Raw genomic sequence first — 20313 nt, forward strand, 5'->3', positions numbered from 1 at the left:
CATTTACTCTCAGCTTTCTTCTTTCACACACTTTACCAAACTCAGTCACCAGCTTCTGCAGTTTCTCACACGAATCAGCCACCAGCACTGTATCATCAGCAAACAACAACTGACTCACTTCTCAAGCTCTCTCATGCACAACAGACTGCATACTTGCCCCCCTTTCCAAAACTCTTGCATTCACCTCCCTAACAACCCCATCCATAAACAAATTAAAACAACCATGGAGACATCACACACCCCTGCCGCAAACCTACATTCACTGAGAACCAATCACTTTCCTCTCTTCCTGCACGTACACATGCCTTACATCCTAAATAAAAACTTTTCACTGCTTCTAACAACTTGCCTCCCTCACCATATGTTCTTAATACCTTCCACAGAGCATCTCTATCAACTCTATCATATGCCTTCTCCAGATCCATAAATGCTACATACAAATCCATTTGCTTTTCTAAGTATTTCTCATATAAATTTTTCAAAGCAAACACCTGATCCACACATCCTATACCACTTCTGAAACCACTTCCCCTATCTGATGCTCTGTACATGCCTTCACCCTCTCAATCAATACCCTCCCATACAATTTCCCAGGAATACTCAACAAACTTATACCTCTTTAATTTCAGCACTCACTTTTATCTCCTTTGCCTTTGTACAGTGGCACTATTCAAGCATTCTGCCAATCCTCAGGCACCTCACCATGAGTCATACATACATTAAATAACAGCCAATCCTCAGGCACCTCACCATGAGTCATACATACATTAAATAACTTACCAACCAGTCAACAATACAGTCACCCCCTTTTTTAATAAATTCCAATGCATTACCTTCCAAATCCGCTGCCTTGCCAGCTTTCATCTTCCGCAAAGCTTTTGCTACCTCTTCTCTATTTACCTAATCATTTTTCCCTGACCCTCTCACTCTGCACGCCACTTCGACCAAAACACCCTATATCTACCACTCTGTCGTCAAACACATTCAACAAACCTTCCAAATACTCACTCCATCTCCTTCTCACATCACCACTACTTGTTATCACCTCCCCATTAGCCCCCTTCTCTGAAGTTCCCATTGATTCCCTTTTCTTACACACTTTATTTACCTCCTTCCAAAACATCTTTTTGTTCTCCCAAAAATTTAATGATACTCTCTCAACCCTACTCTCATTTGCCCTCTTTTTCACCTCTTGCACCTTTCTCTTGACCTCCTGCCTCTTTCTTTTATACATCTCTCACTCATTTGCATTATTTCCCTGCAAAAATCTTCCAAATGCCTCTCTCTTCTCTTTCACTAATAATCTTACTTCATCCCACCACTCACTACCCTTTCTAACATGCCCATCTCCCACGCTTCTCATGCCACAAGCATCTTTTGCGCAAGCCATCACTGCTTCCCAAAATACATCCCATTCCTCCCCACTCCCCTTACGCCCTTTGTTCTCACCTTTTTCCATTCTCTTCTCAGTCTCTCCTGGTACTTCCTCACAGAAGTCTCCTTCCCATGCTTACTTACTCTCACCACTCTTTTCACCCCAACATTCTCTCTTCTTTTCTGAAAGCCTTTACAAATCTTCACCTTCGCCTCCACAAGATAATAATCAGGCATCCCTCCAGTTGCATCTCTCAGCACATTAACATCCAAAAGTCTCTCTTTCGCACACCTATCAATTAACACACAATCCAATAACGCTCTCTGGCCATCTCTCCTACTTACCTATGTATACTTATGTATATCTCTCTTTTTAAAGCAGGTATTCCCAATCACCAGTCCTTTTTCAGCACATAAATCTACAAGCTCTTCACCACCATTTCCATTTACAACACTGAACACCACATGTACACCAATTATTCCCTCAACTGCCACACTACTCACCTTTGCATGCAAATTACCCATCACTATAACCCAGTCTTGTGCATCAAAACTACTGACACACTCACTCAGCTGCTCCCAAAACACTTGCCTGTAATGATCTTTCTTCTCATGCCCAGGTGCATATGCACCAATAATCACCCATCTCTCTCCATCCACTTTCAGATTTACCCATATCAATCTAGAGTTTACTTCCTTACACTCTATCACATACTCCCAGCACTCCTGTTTCAGGAGTAGTGTTACTCCTTCCCTTGCTCTTGTCCTCTCACTAACCCCTGACTTTACTCCCAAGACATTCCCAAACCACCCTTCCCCTTTACCCTTGAGCTTCGTTTCACTCAGAGCTAAAACATCGAGGTTCCTTTCCTAAAACATACTACCTATCTCTCCTTTTTTCTCATCTTGGTTACATCCACACACATTTCGACACCCCAATCTGAGCCTTTGAAGAGGATGAGCACTCCCCGCATGACTCCTTCTTCTGTTTCCCCTTTTAGAAAGTTAGAATACAAGGAGGGGAAGGTTCCCAGCCCCCCGCTCCCGTCCCCTTTAGTCGCCTTCTACGACACGTGAGGAATGCGTGGGAAGTATTCTTTCTCCCCTATCCCTGGGGATAGGGGAGAATATTATTAGATATTATATACAAACACCTTTCTACTTTTCCTTGATTTGCATTTTGTACATTATGGAGAGGGGAGGGGAAAATTTTTTGCTTAACTAGCTTCTAAGCTAAGCAAAGATGTGATTCACCTGAGAAAGTATGTATATATATTTGTGTGTATGTATATATGTTTTGTAATTTTTATAACGCATTTTTCCTCTTTTCAGTGGGAGCCATCTCTGGATATAAGTCCACCAAGCATGAACTGGCCTCATGATGTTGTGAGTAACATCTATGGACATATATAATGTTTAATACCTTTATCGTGTGTGGTCGCATGAAACCAATTGAAGCCATTCACCTTTATGTGCACCAGGATTTGAACCTGGGTCAAGTATGCAGCAGTGAAGAATGTAACCACTTGGCCATGATGGCACAAAAGTCTCCCATCTCAGACTGACATTTATGGTTCATAAGATGACTTGCCACCTCTTGTCACCAAATGGGTTATGGGTGACATGACCACTTTTCAGGCTTTAGAAACACTGTAAAAAGATTCCCTGGGCACTATGATGATGTACTTAAATCTCTACCATGTACTATCACATGAAATTGCAGTGAGCACCCCGGATTCAAACCTGAGTCAGTTGTTCAATAATCAGGGAGTTTAACCACTTAGCCGTGACTGTTCATAAATCTACCATCCCAGACCATCTTTTGTGGTCCATGACATTCTCGTTGCCTTTCATGACCTCATGAGTTAAGGGAGATTGGATATCTCTTCAGACCTCAGAAACTCTCTAAAGCACTTCCTGGGGTCTGTGGTGATATATTTAAACCTCTGTTATGTACTGATGCATGAAAGTAATGAACCATTCACCTTTACAGACCTGAGGATTTGAACCCAAGACAGATACTCGACATGGGAAGTATGACCACTTGGTTGTGATGGTATGAAAGTGTCCCATCTTAGACCGTCATATATGGTCCATGAGATCCCCCACCACCTTTTATGACCTAATGGGTTAAGGGAGATTCGACTGCTCTTCATGCCTCAAAAACACTGTAAATCAATTCCCTGGGCACTATGGTGATATATATAAACCTCATCATGTACTGACAATTGAATTTGATGTAAACCATTCACCTCTGTTCACCTCACAATTTGAACCCGGGTCAGATACTTGACAACTGGGGATTGTAACCACTTGGTCATAATGGTATAAAAGTCTCCCATCTCAGAACATCTGTGGTCCATGAGATTCCTCGCCACATCAAGTCTCCCTTAACTGATTTGGTCACTATAAGTGGCAAGGGATCTCATGGACTACAGAAGATGGTCTGAGATCATAGATTTTTGCACTGTTACAGCCAAGTGTTTAAACTCTCCATTTGTTGATTATTTAAAATGGGTTTGAATCCTAGGGTGTACAGAGATGAATGGTTCACATTGATTTCATGTGACAGTGTATTACTGTAGTGCCCAGGGAATTGATTTAGTGCTTCTGAGGTATGAAAAGTGGTTGGGTCTCCCTTAACCCGTTAAGTGATTAGAGGTGATGAGGGATCTCATGGACCATAGAAGATGATCTGAGATGGGAGATTTTTGTAACATCATGACCAAGTTGCTACTTATCCCAATTGAAAAGTATTTCACCCAGGTTCAAATTCTGGGTCACATAGAGGTGAATAGTTTATATCAATTTCACATGACAGTACATGGTAGAGGTTTGAATATATTTCAGTGTTTTTGAGGCCTGAAGAATGGCCAGGTCTCTTAGGTCACGAGAAGTGGTGAGGAATCTCATAGACCATATAAGACAGTCTTAGATGCTTTTATACCATTATGGCCAGTTGGTTATACCCAGGGATTGTCGAGTATTTGACATAGGTTCAAACTGTAGGACACATGTTGGTGAATGGTTTAGATATGTTTTGTTATGGTCATTTAGGTATATCATTTTGAATGATTGTACATTTGTAAATAATTTAATATGGATTTCTTAAGGATATGTTCATATTACCTTTTGGTTGTGAGGTGTAATTTGCCATTAAGATTTGCTGTAGAAACACTTGAATACATTGCCTTGAGAGCAGAGACCAAGTTTCACTTATGTGTAAGGCATTACATTCACATTAATGCAAATGGTTACATATGTATTTATAGTCTTGAATTTGTAATTCAAAAGTCTCACAAATGCATATCAGTAGAGTATTAGCTGATGAAGTAGTAGATGAAGATATCAAAGGATTTATACTTTATTGTGTATAATTCATATGTTTCATTTGTGAATGTGGAGGTGTGAGCGGAAACATTTTTTGATTATTTACAATTCGTTTTTGCGTTTTGCCTATGGTGGAGAAATTAGTATTATTTGATGAATCAACTGAGAAACATTTTTTAATGTAATTGAAGGATTGAAAAGTTCTCATATTGGTGTAGAAACCAGCATTTTATCTTGAACATTGGACATGAGTTGTGGGTGTGTGTAAGTGAGCTAACAGGTACTTGTACTTAATCCCCATGTAAACAATAACAGAATCTAGGTAATAGGTTGATAAACAGATTTAGTATAAATGTATAACTTGGGATTTGTTAGGTTAGAAATAGGGTTATGTTTGTATAGATCAGTGCAGTAGAATATGTAGCCAAAGAGTGTATTTTCACATGAATATGTATTTCACCCATTTCATAATATATATATTATTCTTTATTCACAGTCTAAAGAGGTGATTGCAGATCCTTCTGTGTATGTACCAAATGAGAACTTGCCTCCCGTTGGGCCCCTGCAACGTTGGGAGTTACAACCCAATGAGCTGGTGTTCTCTATGAAGTATTCGCTATTTGCTCGCTGGGTGCAGGCACAAGTTATTGAAGTGGAAAGGCGAGAACCTAAGGTTTGTATATATAGTAGTGTCTTTTTCACTGCTACTCCACATCCTTATTTATTTCTTTAGTCATTTTACTCTCTCATGTCCCTTACGTATTTTTTTTATCATGCTTACAGTATGTATCCTGTAGTAATAAGAAATATTGAGATGCTTGATTTGTGTTGCGGAAACTTCATATTACTGTTCAGAATTCAGTTGTACATTTGTTATGAGTGATTTAACAGTTAATGTTACAATGTGTATGATTGATTTGGATATTAAAGAGGTTTTAAGGATGAATGATAAATAGATGGAGTTATTTACCATTTTCCACATGAGCAAGGTAGCACTAGGAAGAGAGGAAAAATAGTTTCATTCACTTTCATTTACCCTCTGGCTGTCATGTATGGTGTACCAAAACCATAGCTCCCTTTCCACAACTAGGCCTCACAGACCTTTCTTTGGTTTCCAGGCGCTTGGTTTGAGCCCACTGATAGCACTTTAATACTCTGTATACCACCTTGCTCCTGTTCACTTAATCCCGCACATGCCTTACACCATCCTGCATGTTTGGGCCTTTCATTCAATGTATCTTTCACTCCAACCTTATGCTAACTCTGCAGTTTCCCCTTTACCTCATTCTCTTTTCTTTTGAAATTTATCCCTTCCTTGCTGTCCTCACCTACCTCATCCTCTTCATATGCCCTCTTACTACAACAGCTTTCTCATACCCTATCATTTCTTATTTGATGAACTTTCTTTTCACCACATATTGATGTCAAACATCTCATTTGCAATACATCCACCGTTTTCTCTCTTGTTATTTGCTAAGGGCCTGTGCCTCGCAACCATATAGGGCATTTGCTTCCTCAGCTGCAATGGTTGAATTTCCTGCCATGTACATATGTTTTTATTTTTATTTTGCTTTGTCGCTGTCTCCCGCGTTAGTGAGGTAGTGTAAGGAAACAGACAAAAGAATGGCCCAACCCACCCACATACACACGTATATACATACATGTCCACACAAGCAAATGTACGTACCTATACATCTCAACATATACATATATACACACACACAAACATATACATATATACACATGTGCATAATTCATAGTCTGCCTTTCTTCATTCCCATCGCCACCCCACCACACATGAAATAACAACTCCCTCCCCCTCATGTGTGCGAGGTAGCGCTGGGAAAAGACAACATAGGCCACATTTGTTCACACTCAGTCTCTAGCTGTCATGTAATAATGCACCATAACCACTGCTCCCTTTCCACATCCAGGCTCCACAGAACTTTCCATGGTTTACCCCAGATGCTTCACTTGCCCTGGTTCAATCCACTGACAGCATGTTGGCCCCGGTATACCACATCGTTCTAATTCACTCTATTCCTTGCACACCTTTCACCCTCCTGCTTGTTCAGGCCCCTATTGCTGATGATATAGTGCTGGTGGCTGATTCGGGTGAGAAACTGCAGAAGCTGGTGACTGAGTTTGGTAAAGTGTGTGAAAGAAGAAAGTTAAGAGTAAATGTGAATAAAAGCAAGGTTATTAGGTACAGTAGGGTTGAGGGACAAGTCATCAATTGGGAGGTAAGTTTGAATGGAGAAAAACTGGAGGAAGTAAAGTGTTTTAGATATCTGGGAATGGATTTGGCAGTGGTTGGAACCATGGAAGCGGAAGTGAATCTTAGGGTGGGGGAGGGGGTGAAAGTTCTGGGAGCATTGAAAAATGTGTGGAAGTTGAGAATGTTATCTTGGAAAGCAAAAATGGGTATGTTTGAAGGAATAGTGGCTCCAACAATGTTATGTGGTTGCAAGGCATGGGCTATAGATAGAGTTGTGCGGAGGAGGGTGGATGTATTGGAAATGAGATGTGTGAGGACAATATGTGGTGTGAGGTGGTTTGATCGAGTAAGTAATGAAAGGGTAAGAGAGATGTGTGGTAATAAAAAGAGTGTGGTTGAGAGAGCAGAAGAGGTTGTATTGAAATGGTTTGTTCACATGGAGAGCATCAGTGAGGAAAGTTTGATAAAGAGGATATATGTGTCAGAATTGGAGGGAATGAGTAGAAGTGGGAGACCAGATTGTAGGTGGAAGGATGGAGTGAAAAAGATTTTGAGCGATCGTGGCTTGAACATATAGGAGGGTGAAAGGCGTGCAAAGAAAAGAGTGAATTGGAACGATGTGGTATACCAGGGTCAATGTGCTGTCAATGGATTGAAGCAGGGCATGTGAAGCATCTAGGGTAAACCATGGAAAGTTTGTGGGGCCTAGATGTGGAAAAGGAGCTGTGGTTTCGGTGCTTTACACATGACAGCTAGAGACTGAATGTGAACGAATGTGGCCATTGTTGTCTTTTCCTAGTGCTACCTTGTGGGGGTAGGGGGTGCTATTTCAATGTGGCAGAGTGGCAACAGGAATGGCTGAGGGCAGCAAGTATGAATATGCACATGTGTATATATGTATATGTCTGTGTATGTATGCTGTATATGTATGAATACATTGAAATGTATGAATATGTATATGTGCGGGTGTGGGCTTGTATGTATATACATGTGTACATTGGTGGGTTGGGCCATTCTTTCGTCTGTTTCCTGGCTCTAATGCAGGAGATTGCGACCAAGTATAATAGAATTGTAATAAATCATATATATATTTTAATATGCTTAACCTCCACCTCTTGCGTTAGCGGCGAAGAATGGTCCAACCCACCCACGTGCACATGCATATACATAAATGCCCACACATGCACATATACATACATATACATTTCATTGTATACATACGCATACATTTCAATGTATACATACATATACATACACAGTATTTTATTTATTTATTTATTATGGAGGTAAGGATGAAGATTTGTAGGGGTTTTCAGAAAATAGGAAATTATTTGGGTGAGAGAAGAGTATGAAAGTAAATGAACTTAGAAAATAGACTCCTATGAAGAAGTACCAGGAGTAATTGAGGGTAGAATGGCAAAAGGAGAGAGTAAATGAAGCTAGGGGAGTGGGTGAGGAATGGGAGTTATTTAGGGTAGCATTGCAAGTAGGTGTAAGAGAAGTGTGGCATGCAGAAGTGTGAGGTTGGCAGGTGAGAAAGAGTAGTGAGTGATGGGATGAAGTCAAGTTACTGTTGAAAGAGAAAAGAGAGATGTCTGGGCAGTATTTACGTAGGAGTGTGAGTGATTGCAAGACATACAAGAGAAAGTGTCTGGAGGTCTAAAGGAAGGTGCAGGAACTGAAAAAGAAGGCAAATGGGAATTGGGCAGAATGAATATCAACAAACTTTAGGGAGAATGAGATATTTAGAAAGCAGTTAATAGTGTGAGAAAACATATAGGAACATAGGTGAAGGGGGCAAACTGGTGAGTGGTAACAGGCAATGTTAAAGTGAATAGGAGATAGAGTGAGAACTTTGGAGGTTTGTTAATTGTATTTGATGTTAGGGTAGCACATGTGGGTATTTAGGATGGGGAGGTATACGAAATCAGAGAGACATGGCAAGTGGTTTTGTTTAAGATGAAATGCATTAAGGCAACTGAAGTGATGATAGTGTAGTTGGATTTCTCAAGAATGGGATTGACTGTGTTGTTGATTGGTTAGAATTTTCAGTATCTGTGTGGATCATAGTGAAGCGTCTAAGGATTGTATATATAGTGCCATTGGGAAAATGGTGAGTGTTCAAATTACAAAGGTATAAGTTTGTTGAGCATACCTAGTAAGTTACATGGAAGAGATGTGATTGAGGTGATGGCATGCACAGAACATCAGACAGAAGGAACAGTGTGGTTTAAGGAGTGGTAGAGGATGTGTGGACCAAGTTTTTACATTGAAGAACGTGTGTGAGATAGAATGATTTATGTATTTATTTATTTATTTGTTTTTGCTTCGTCGCTGTCTCCTACATTAGTGAGGTAGTGCAAGGAAACAGACTGGCCCAACCCACCCACATACACATGTATGTACATACACGTCCACACACACAAATATACATACCTAAACATCTCAATGTATACATATATATACACACACAGACATATACATATATACACATGTACATAATTCATACTGTCTGCCTTTATTCATTCCCATCGCCACCTCGCCACACATGGAATAACAACCCCCTCCCCCCTCCTGTGTGCGATGTAGCGCTAGGAAAAGACAACAAAGGCCCCATTTGTTCACACTCAGTCTCTAGCTGTCATGTAATAATGCACTGAAACCGCAGCTCCCTTTCCACATCCAGGCCCCACACAACTTTCCATGGTTTACTCCAGACACTTCACATTCCCTGGCTCAATCCGTTGACAGCACGTCGACCCCGTTATACCACATCGTTCCAATTCACTCTATTCCTTGCACACCTTTCACCCTCTGCATGTTCAGGCCCTGATCACTCAAAATCTTTTTCACTCCATCTTTCCACCTCCAATTTGGTCTCCCACCTCTCTTCGTTCCCTCCACCTCTGACACATATATCCTCTAGGTCAATCTTTCCTCACTCATTCTCTCCATGTGACCAAACCATTTCAAAACACCCTCCTCTGCTCTCTCCACCACACTCTTTTTTATTACCACACATCTCTCTTACCCTGTTATTACTTACTCGATCAAACCACCTCACACCACATATTGTCCTCAAACATCTCATTTCCAGCACATCCACCCTCCTGCGCACAACTCTATCCATAGCCCACACCTCGCAACCATACAACATTGTTGGAACCACTATTCCTTCACACATACCCATTTTTGCTTTCCAAGATAATGTTCTCGACTTCCACACATTCTTCAAGGCTCCCAGAATTTTTGCCCCCTCCCCCACCCTATGATTCACTTCCACTTCCATGGTTCCATCCGCTGCCAAATCCACTCCCAAATATCTAAAACACTTCACTTCCTCCAGTTTTTCTCCATTCAAACTTACCTCCCAGTTGACTTGACCCTCAACCCTACTGTACCTAATAACCTTGCTCTTATTCACATTTACTCTCAACTTTCTTCTTTCACACGCTTTACCAAACTCAGTCACCAGCTTCTGCAGTTTCTCACATGAATCAGCCACCAGTGCTATATCATCAGCGAACAACAACTGACTCACTTCCCAAGGTCTCTCATCCACAACAGACTGCATACTTGCCCCTTTTTCCAAAACTCTTGCATTCACCCCCCTAACAACCCCATCCATAAACAAATTAAACAGCCATGGAGACATCACACACCCCTGCTGCATTCACTGAGAACCAATCACTTTCCTCTCTTCCTACATGTGCACATGCCGTACATCCTTGGTAAAAACTTCTTTCTGCTTCTAACACCTTGCCTCCCACACCATATTTTCTTAATACCTTCCACAGAGCATCTCTATCAACTCAATCATATGCCCTCTCCAGATCCATAAATGCTACATACAAATCCATTTGCTTTTCTAAGTATTTCTCACATACATTCTTCAAAGCAAACACCTGATCCACACATCCTCTACCACGTCTGAAACCACACTGCTCTTCCCAATTTATATGTGGCATTTATGAATCCGGAGAGTGTATGATTGGGATGATAAATATGCTTTGTGTAAGGTGTTATGAATATCAGGTGTAGGAGGAAGCTGTTAGAAGCAGTGAGGAGTTTATGGCAAGAGGGTAAGGCATTTGTGCAAGTAGGTAGAGAGGAGGGTGAGTGTTTCCAGGTGAAGGTAGGTGTACAGCAAAGTACACCATGGCCTTTTTCATTTGCTTATGAATGTGGTGTTGAGTGAGGTGAATAAAAGGGCCTTGAAGAGGCAGGCAGGTATGCAGTTTGTATGGGGTGTAAGGGGCCTGGAAAGCATTTACTCTGTTGTTTACTGATGACATGCCACTGGTTGCAGATTCAAGTGAGAAAATGCAGGAGGTGGTGCACGAGTTTGGGAGATTGTGAGAAAGGAGAAAGTTGAGAGTAAGGAGTAAATGTGAATAAAAACAAGATTATTAGGTTTAGCAGGGTTAAAGGTCAAGCTAGTTTGGTAGTTTGGATGTGAGTTTGAATAAGAAAAATTGGAGGAAGTAAAGTGGTTTAGATATCTGAGAGTGGACATGGCAGTGAATTAGACCATGGAAGCAGAAGAGGATGTGAGTTAGAATGAGTAAAACTGGAGGAGTAAAGTGGTTTAGATATCTAGGAGTGGACATGACAGTGAGTGAAACATGGAAACAGAAGTGTCATAGGGTGGAATTGGGGGATGAAGGTTCTGGAAATGCTGAAGAATGTGTGGAAAGACAGAACATTATCTGGGAGGACAAAAACAAGTGTTATTAGGATTAGTAATCCCAACCATAGTATATGGATGCGAGGAATGGTTTATGGATAAGGGTATGCGGAGGAGGGAGGATGTGTTGTGTTTTGATAAAGAAAGTAATGAAAGGGTAAGAGAGCTGTGTGGTAATAAGATGAGTGTGTTTGAGAGTTGAAAAGGGTGTGTTGAAGTGCTTTGGACAAATTTAGAGAATGAGTGAAGAAACATTGACCATAAGTGAGGAGAGGTTGATAAAGAGGATACATTTGTCAGAAGTGAAGGGAGCAAGGAGAATGGGGAGACCACGTTGAAGATGGAAGGATGGAGTGAAAAAAGTTTTGAGTAATTGGGGCCAGAACATGCAGGTGGGTGAAAGGCATGCACAGGATAGAGTGAATAGGAATTATGTGGTATACTGGGATTGATGTGCTGTCAGTGGACTGAACCAGGGGATGTAAAGTGTTAAGGGTAAACCATGGAAAGGTCTATGGGGCCTGTATGTGGATAGGTAGCTCTGGTGTTGGTGCATTACACATGACAGCTAGAGAATGGAGGGAACTACCTTGCTAATGCAGAAGCGTCGATCAAGCATGAAAAAAGATACATGTGGGTGGGTGTTTTGTGTGATTATGTGTTTGTATTGTATGAGAAGAGTGTTTTACTCTCTCAGGGCCCCATCTCGTGTGTGTGCTTGTGTGTAAGGAGTTATTGGACTCTGCTCCAGGTTACTCTGTAAGTGAAAAGTCAACTTTGGTTATGTTTTGTAAGTGAAAAGTCAACTTTGGTTAGGTTGTATCATTTAGAGTACAGTCCCTTAAAAGAATATCTCACCCGAGAGGAGTCAGAATTTCCCTGCTTCTGGAAGTTGTAGAGCCATGAGCTACAGGATTGAAGTTTCAGTCTTTCCATGCAGGATATGGAGGGATATAGATTCCAAGATATTGGATGGTTATGGTTTCTCAGGTGAACAAACAAACCACTTGATACATATCTAGCAAAAGCTCATCGTTGTATGGTAGGGAAAGTTATATATTTTTGTTTATTTTGCTTTGTCGCTGTCTCCCGCGTTTGCGAGGTAGCGCAAGGAAACGGACGAAAGAAATGGCCTAACCCACCCCCATACACATGTATATACATACACGTCCACACACGAAAATATACATACCTATACATCTCAATGTACACATATATATACACACAGACATATACATATTCCCTAGGGATAGGGGAGAAAGAATACTTCCCACGTATTCCCTGCGTGTCGTAGAAGGCGACTAAAAGGGAAGGGAGCGGGAGGCTGGAAATCCTCCCCTCTCGTTTTTTTTTTTTTTTTTTCCCAAAAGAAGGAACAGAGAAGAGGGCCAGGTGAGGATATTCCCTCAAAGACCCAGTCCTCTGTTCTTAACGCTACCTCGCTATCGCGGGAAATGGCAAATAGTATGAAAGAAAAAGACATATACATATATACGCATGTACATAATTCATACTGTCTGCCTTTATTTAATTCCATTGCCACCTCGCCACACATGGAATAACATCCCCCTCCCCCCTCATGTGTGTGAGGTAATGCTAGGAAAAGGCAACAAAGGCCCCATTCGTTCACACTCAGTCTCTAGCTGTCGTGTAATAATGCCCGAAACCACAGCTCCCTTTCCACATCCAGGGAAAGTGTACTGTTATATTGTACTTTGCTGCTTTACATTATTAATTTTTTCTTAGCATTAGTGATACATTTGTCTATAAATTCATCTTCATAACATAATTGTGTTGCAATACCTCTTATCCTCCCAAATTCATCATCAGTATACTCTGGGTCACAAATCCTTAAGGCTCTGAAGTATATGCTAGAAAACGCTGCTTTTTTTATGCTGCTATAATGGTTGGAGAAATGATGAATATAACTGTCCACCTGGATGAGTTTCTTGTAGACTTTGAATTCAAAACTGGTGAGTTTTTATGATAATGTCAAGGAAAGGAAGGGAATCTGATTTTTCCTGCTCAGTTTTGAATTTATGGCAAGGAACAAAGTTGTTTGTTTTGTCCAAAAAATCTAGAGGGTCCCTATCTCTTGGACACAAACAAAGAATGTCATCTACAGAGCATAACCAAGGGATATCAAATTATGAATGTTAGGAAGAAGTCTAGATTAAAAAGATTCTCCATATGTATATTAGATAGAGTAGGAGAAAGGGGATTTCCCACAGCCATGTCAAATATTTGCTTATAAAATTTTCCTTTTACAGTTAGTGTTATCAGTTACACATAATTCAATAAGTTTAAGAAATGTGCTTTCACTCATAAACTAATCGAAGGTGGACAAATAATTTTGTAAGAAATAGTGTAGGTCATGGACAGGAACTTTGTTGAAAAGTGAATTTACATCATAACTGATTAATTGCCACTGGGTGTCTTTCCCAACCAACTTTTCTTTTAAATGGGTAAAATTTTGACTGTGTGAACTAGAAATATGACCTAAGAGAGGGAATGATTATCTAACCAACCATTTAGATAGTTTGTAAGCAGCGTACATGCGTACATCATCAGATTGGGGAAGAGCAGTGTGGTTTCAGAAGTGGTAGAGGATGTGTGGATCAGGTGTTTGCTTTGAAGAATGTATGTGAGAAATACTTAGAAAAGCAAATGGATTTGTATGTAGCATTTATGGATCTGGAGAAGGCATATGATAGAGTTGATAGAGATGCTCTGTGGAAGGTATTAAGAATATATGGTGTGGGAGGCAAGTTGTTAGAAGCAGTGAAAAGTTTTTATCGAGGATGTAAGGCATGTGTACGTGTAGGAAGAGAGGAAAGTGATTGGTTCTCAGTGAATGTAGGTTTGCGGCAGGGGTGTGTGATCACTCCATGGAATTTTTCTTGGTCTTATGTGGGTTGTTGGGAGGTAATGCAAGATGAACAAAGGCATTTACTATTAATTCTTGTTGGGGATAGAGCTTGGAAGTGATCAACTTTTTCCTCATGATAAGGGTGAGATGATTTTGGAAAGCAGAGGTGATGAGTTGGTTAATATTTTTAGCCAAAAGTTTAAGTGTGATAAGAGAAACGGTAGTTTTCAGATATGTGGTGGTAAAAACATAAAGTGGTTGAGAAGAACAACCATTGTAGTATGTTGAGAATTAAAAGGGTTGACGAAATAGAGTGAAAATGTAAAGACTGATAGAGTAATGGATGAAGATGTGGAAAAGATATATGATGTATGAAGTCATTTGAAAGGTTTTAAGTTAGTGCATCTTAAGGTAATTTGGTCATTTACATTGTACAATAGATAGTGATTGTTGGAGAAAATCTTTTGTTATTGGTGGCTAAGGAGGAGAGGTAGAGAGAGTTTATAAATGTACTGTTAAAGGAAATACTTACTTTGGTTGGTAACCCTAAGACAGTTATTTTTTTATCATGAGCAGTGGAGACATTTTGTGTATAAAAATAGAAGTGTGAGTATAGATTCAAGTCTCACATAATGGCTAGGAATAGTAAAGTGATTGATTATGGAGTGTTCAAGTTAATTTGGTAATCTTTCCTTAGATTATGATACATTGTCTGCAAATACCCTTGTCTCCCTGCCAATACATTTTCAAGGGTGATGTCATACTTATATTTTTGTGATTTGTCATCTCTCCTTTGGCCTTGATTACCATATGCAGATGTCTGGACATGGAACTGGCAAGGTTCCTGAAGTATTCTATTCTAGGTCCATGTTTTGGGTCCTTAGGGTATTGATATCCAGAATGACGAAAGGCAATGGTGAGGTGTTGTTGGAAGCATTCACCTGATCATGTTCTGAGCACCCATTGTGCCTAAAATTCCTATTTACCCACATTTTCTTGCTTCCAGGTGAGAATCTGGGCTTTTTCCTCTTTGGAAGGGTAAGAGCCCACCCTTTTGAAGCACAGGTAGAAGATATAAAGCACCCAGAAGTGAAATTCCCATAATGAAGTGGTAGCCAGGAAGAGTAAAGATATAACATCCTTCCTCAATATAGCTTGTTGAACATTGAGGCAGGCTACTGGTGCTCTCACCATTAGAAGAGCTTGTCTCAGCAACCAGATGTGCATTGATTTCACTCTTAGAGCATTATATGCCTGTATCCTCATAAACCTAGGCCATGTATCATCTTTGAAAATGTATTGGGGGGATGAACAATTTTTTTAGGCAGACACTGTATATATGAGTTGAGGATACTTATGAATGAGCTGTAAAGCTTTATGCCTTTGATATACCCTACATGAATGGAAATAAAGTGAACTGTAATGTATAACAAGCAGAGGAATGTGGAATAACACCAATATTCATGTATCATTTTTCATGAGTTGTTGTTTGTAGCATGTGGTGAATATCTCATTAGATATATTGTAGATTGTAAAAAAGGGGGTGACTGTATTGTTGACTGGTTGGTAAGGTTATTTAATGTATGTATGACTCATGGTGAGGTGCCTGAGGATTGGCGGAATGCATGCATAGTGCCATTGTACAAAGGCAAAGGGGATAAGAGTGAGTGCTCAAATTACAGAGGTATAAGTTTGTTGAGTATTCCTGGCAAATTATATGGGAGGATATTGATTGAGAGGGTGAAGGCATGTACAGAGCATCAGATTGGGGAAGAGCAGTGTGGTTTCAGAAGTGGCAGAGGATGTGTGGATCAGGTGTTTGCTTTGAAGAATGTATGTGAGAAATACTTAGAAAAGCAAATGGATTTGTATGTAGCATTTATGGATCTGGAGAAGGCATATGATAGAGTTGATAGAGATGCTCTGTGGAAGGTATTAAGAATATATGGTGTGGGAGGCAAGTTGTTAGAAGCAGTGAAAAGTTTTTATCGAGGATGTAAGGCATGTGTACGTGTAGGAAGAGAGGAAAGTGATTGGTTCTCAGTGAATGTAGGCTTGCGGCAGAGGTGTGTGATGTCTCCATGGTTGTTTAATTTGTTTATGGATGGGGTTGTTAGGGAGGTGAATGCAAGAGTTTTGGAAAGAGGGGCAAGTATGAAGTCTGTTGGGGATGAGAGAGCTTGGGAAGTGAGTCAGTTGTTGTTCGCTGATGATACAGCGCTGGTGGCTGATTCATGTGAGAAACTGCAGAAGCTGGTGACTGAGTTTGGTAAAGTGTGTGAAAGAAGAAAGTTAAGAGTAAATGTGAATAAGAGCAAGGTTATTAGGTACAGTAGGGTTGAGGGTCAATTCAATTGGGAGGTGAGTTTGAATGGAGAAAAATTGGAGGAAGTGAAGTGTTTTAGATATCTGGGAGTAGATCTGGCAGCGGATGGAACCATGGAAGCGGAAGTGGATCATAGGGTGGGGGAAGGGGCGAAAATTCTGGGAGCCTTGAAGAATGTGTGGAAGTCGAGAACATTATCTCGGAAAGCAAAAATGGGTATGTTTGAAGGAATAGTGGTTCCAACAATGTTGTATGGTTGCGAGGCATGGACTATGGATAGAGTTGTGCGCAGGAGGATGGATGTGCTAGAAATGAGATGTTTGAGGACAATGTGTGGTGTGAGGTGGTTTGATCGAGTAAGTAACGTAAGGGTAAGAGAGATGTGTGGAAATAAAAAGAGCGTGGTTGAGAGAGTAGAAGAGGGTGTTTTGAAATGGTTTGGTTACATGGAGAGAATGAGTGAGGAAAGATTGACCAAGAGGATATATGTGTCGGAGTTGGAGGGAACGAGGAGAAGAGGGAGACCAAATTGGAGGTGGAAAGATGGAGTGAAAAAGATTTTGTGTGATCGGGGCCTGAACATGCAGGAGGGTGAAAGGAGGGCAAAGAATAGAGTGAATTGGAGCGATGTGGTATACCGGGGTTGACGTGCTGTCAGTGGATTGAATCAAGGCATGTGTATGGGGGTGGGTTGGGCCATTTCTTTCGTCTGTTTCCTTGCGCTACCTCGCAAACGCGGGAGACAGCGACAAAGCAAAAAAAAAAAAAAAAAAAAATATTGTAGATTGCTTACCTGTGAGTACCTGTGATGGTAATTTCCCTGAAGTAATGCTGTTATGTAGAACTTACTGTCTTTTTTATGTTTCATTTTCATTCTTCATTCCAGATTATATATTTTGAGATAAACCAATGACAACAATTTTTTTACATACTTTTTTCAGAATACCACGTACAAGATTCGCTACAACCGCAATTCTAAAGGTTCAGGGCTCCCACGTGTAATGCCAGGTCGTCAGTTGGCATACATAAATCCCTGTGCTACTCGCATTCCAGTTGGTACTCGTGTTATAGCAAAATATAGAGATGATGATCCAAAAAACACTACAATCTCTGGTTCATTTTATGTGGGTATTGTGGCAGAGATTCCTACTGCTGCTAACAAGTACAGGTAAATTTTTCTGAGTAATACATGATTCCTTTCATGTAGATTATTTTGCTCCTATGCCTAGTGCCCATTATGCCTTTGCTTTAGATTTTTTTTTTTTTTTTTTATACTTTGTCGCTGTCTCCCGCGTTTGCGAGGTAGCGCAAGGAAACAGACGAAAGAAATGGCCCAACCCCCCCCCATACACATGTATATACATACGTCCACACACGCAAATATACATACCTACACAGCTTTCCATGGTTTACCCCAGACGCTTCACATGCCCTGCTTCAATCCACTGACAGCACGTCAACCCCGGTATACCACATCGATCCAATTCACTCTATTCCTAGCCCTCCTTTCACCCTCCTGCATGTTCAGGCCCCGATCACACAAAATCTTTTTCACTCCATCTTTCCACCTCCAATTTGGTCTCCCTCTTCTCCTTGTTCCCTCCACCTCTGACACATATATCCTCTTGGTCAATCTTTCCTCACTCATCCTCTCCATGTGCCCAAACCACTTCAAAACACCCTCTTCTGCTCTCTCAACCATGCTCTTTTTATTTCCACACATCTCTCTTACCCTTACGTTACTCACTCGATCAAACCACCTCACACCACACATTGTTCTCAAACATCTCATTTCCAGCACATCCATCCTCCTGCGCACCACTCTATCCATAGCCCACGCCTCGCAACCATACAACATTGTTGGAACCACTATTCCTTCAAACATACCCATTTTTGCTTTCCGAGATAATGTTCTCGACTTCCACACATTCTTCAAGGCTCCCAGGATTTTCGCCCCCTCCCCCACCCTATGATCCACTTCCGCTTCCATGGTTCCATCCGCTGCCAGATCCACTCCCAGATATCTAAAACACTTCACTTCCTCCAGTTTTTCTCCATTCAAACTCACCTCCCAATTGACTTGACCCTCAACCCTACTGTACCTAATAACCTTGCTCTTATTCACATTTACTCTTAACTTTCTTCTTCCACACACTTTTCCAAACTCAGTCACCAGCTTCTGCAGTTTCTCACATGAATCAGCCACCAGCGCTGTATCATCAGCGAACAACAACTGACTCACTTCCCAAGCTCTCTCATCCCCAACAGACTTCATACTTGCCCCTCTTTCCATGATGATTTAATTTTGCTTGGTCTTTAAGTAGATTTGCTGAAAAATTTTCTGGTTCTTACTGAGCCCAATATCTTCCGCAAAGCTTTTACTACCTCTTCTCTGTTTACCTAATCATTTTCCGTAACCCTCTCACTTTGCACAACTCCTTGACCAGAACACCCTATATCTGCCACTCTGCCTTTCAACACATTCAACAAACCTTCAAAATACTCACTCCACCTCTTCAAATCACCACTACTTGTTATCACCTCCCCATTAGCCCCCTTCACTGAAGTTCCCATTTGTTCCCTTGTCTTACACACTTTATTTACCTCCTTCCAAAACATCTTTTTATTCTCCCTAAAATTTAATGATACTCACTCACCCCAACTCTCATTTGCCCTCTTTTTCACCTCTTGCATCTTTCTCTTGACCTCCTGCCTCTTTCTTTTATACATCTCCCACTCATTTGCATTTTAGTCTCTCTTTCGCGTGCCTATCAATTAACACATAATCCAACAACACTCTCTGGCCATCTTTCCTCCTTACAGACATATACTTACGTATATCTCTCTTTTTAAACCAGGTATTCCCAATCACCAGTCCTTTTTCAGCACATAAATCTACAAGCTCTTCACCATTTCCATTTACAACACTTAACACCTCATGTACACTCATTATTCCCTCAACTGCCATATTACTTACCTTTGCATTCAAATCACCTATCACTATAACCTGGTCTCGTGCATCAAAACTACTAACACATTCACTCATCTGCTCCCAAAACACTTGCCTCTCATGATCTTTCTTCTCATGCCCAGATGCATATGCACCAATAACCACCCATCTCTCTCCATCCACTTTCAGTTTTACACATATCAATCTAGAGTTTACTTTCTTACACTCTCTCACATACTCCCACCACTCCTGTTTCAGGAGTAGTGCTACTCCTTCCCTTGCTCTTGTTCTCTCACCAACCCCTGACTTTACTCCCAAGACATTCCCAGACCACTCTTCCCCTTTACCCTTGAGCTTCATTTCACTCAGAGCCAAAACATCCAGGTTCCTTTCCTCAAACATACTACCTATCTCACCTTTTTTCTCATCTTGGTTACATCCACACACATTTCGACACTCCAATCTGAGCCTTCAAGGAGGATGAGCACTCCCTGCGCGACTCCTTCTTTTGTTTCCCCTTTTAGAAAGTTGAAATACAAGGAGGGGAGGGTTTCCAGCT

The 20313-nt window shown here is 40.9% G+C and overlaps 1 protein-coding gene across 1 annotated transcript in view; it reads left to right on the forward strand.

The window, feature by feature from the left end:
• The window catches only part of egg (SET domain bifurcated histone lysine methyltransferase eggless), a 245646-nt gene that overhangs the window by 72934 nt on the left and 152399 nt on the right, over positions 1-20313 (forward strand). The window contains exons 7-9 of the mRNA XM_071675984.1: positions 2707-2760; positions 5201-5377; positions 17746-17972. Of these exons, the coding sequence (XP_071532085.1) occupies positions 2707-2760; positions 5201-5377; positions 17746-17972 (458 nt within the window). The remainder of the gene's footprint in view (positions 1-2706; positions 2761-5200; positions 5378-17745; positions 17973-20313) is intronic.

This window comes from Panulirus ornatus, chromosome 2, assembly GCF_036320965.1.
Source record: "Panulirus ornatus isolate Po-2019 chromosome 2, ASM3632096v1, whole genome shotgun sequence".
Taxonomy (NCBI): domain Eukaryota; kingdom Metazoa; phylum Arthropoda; class Malacostraca; order Decapoda; family Palinuridae; genus Panulirus; species Panulirus ornatus.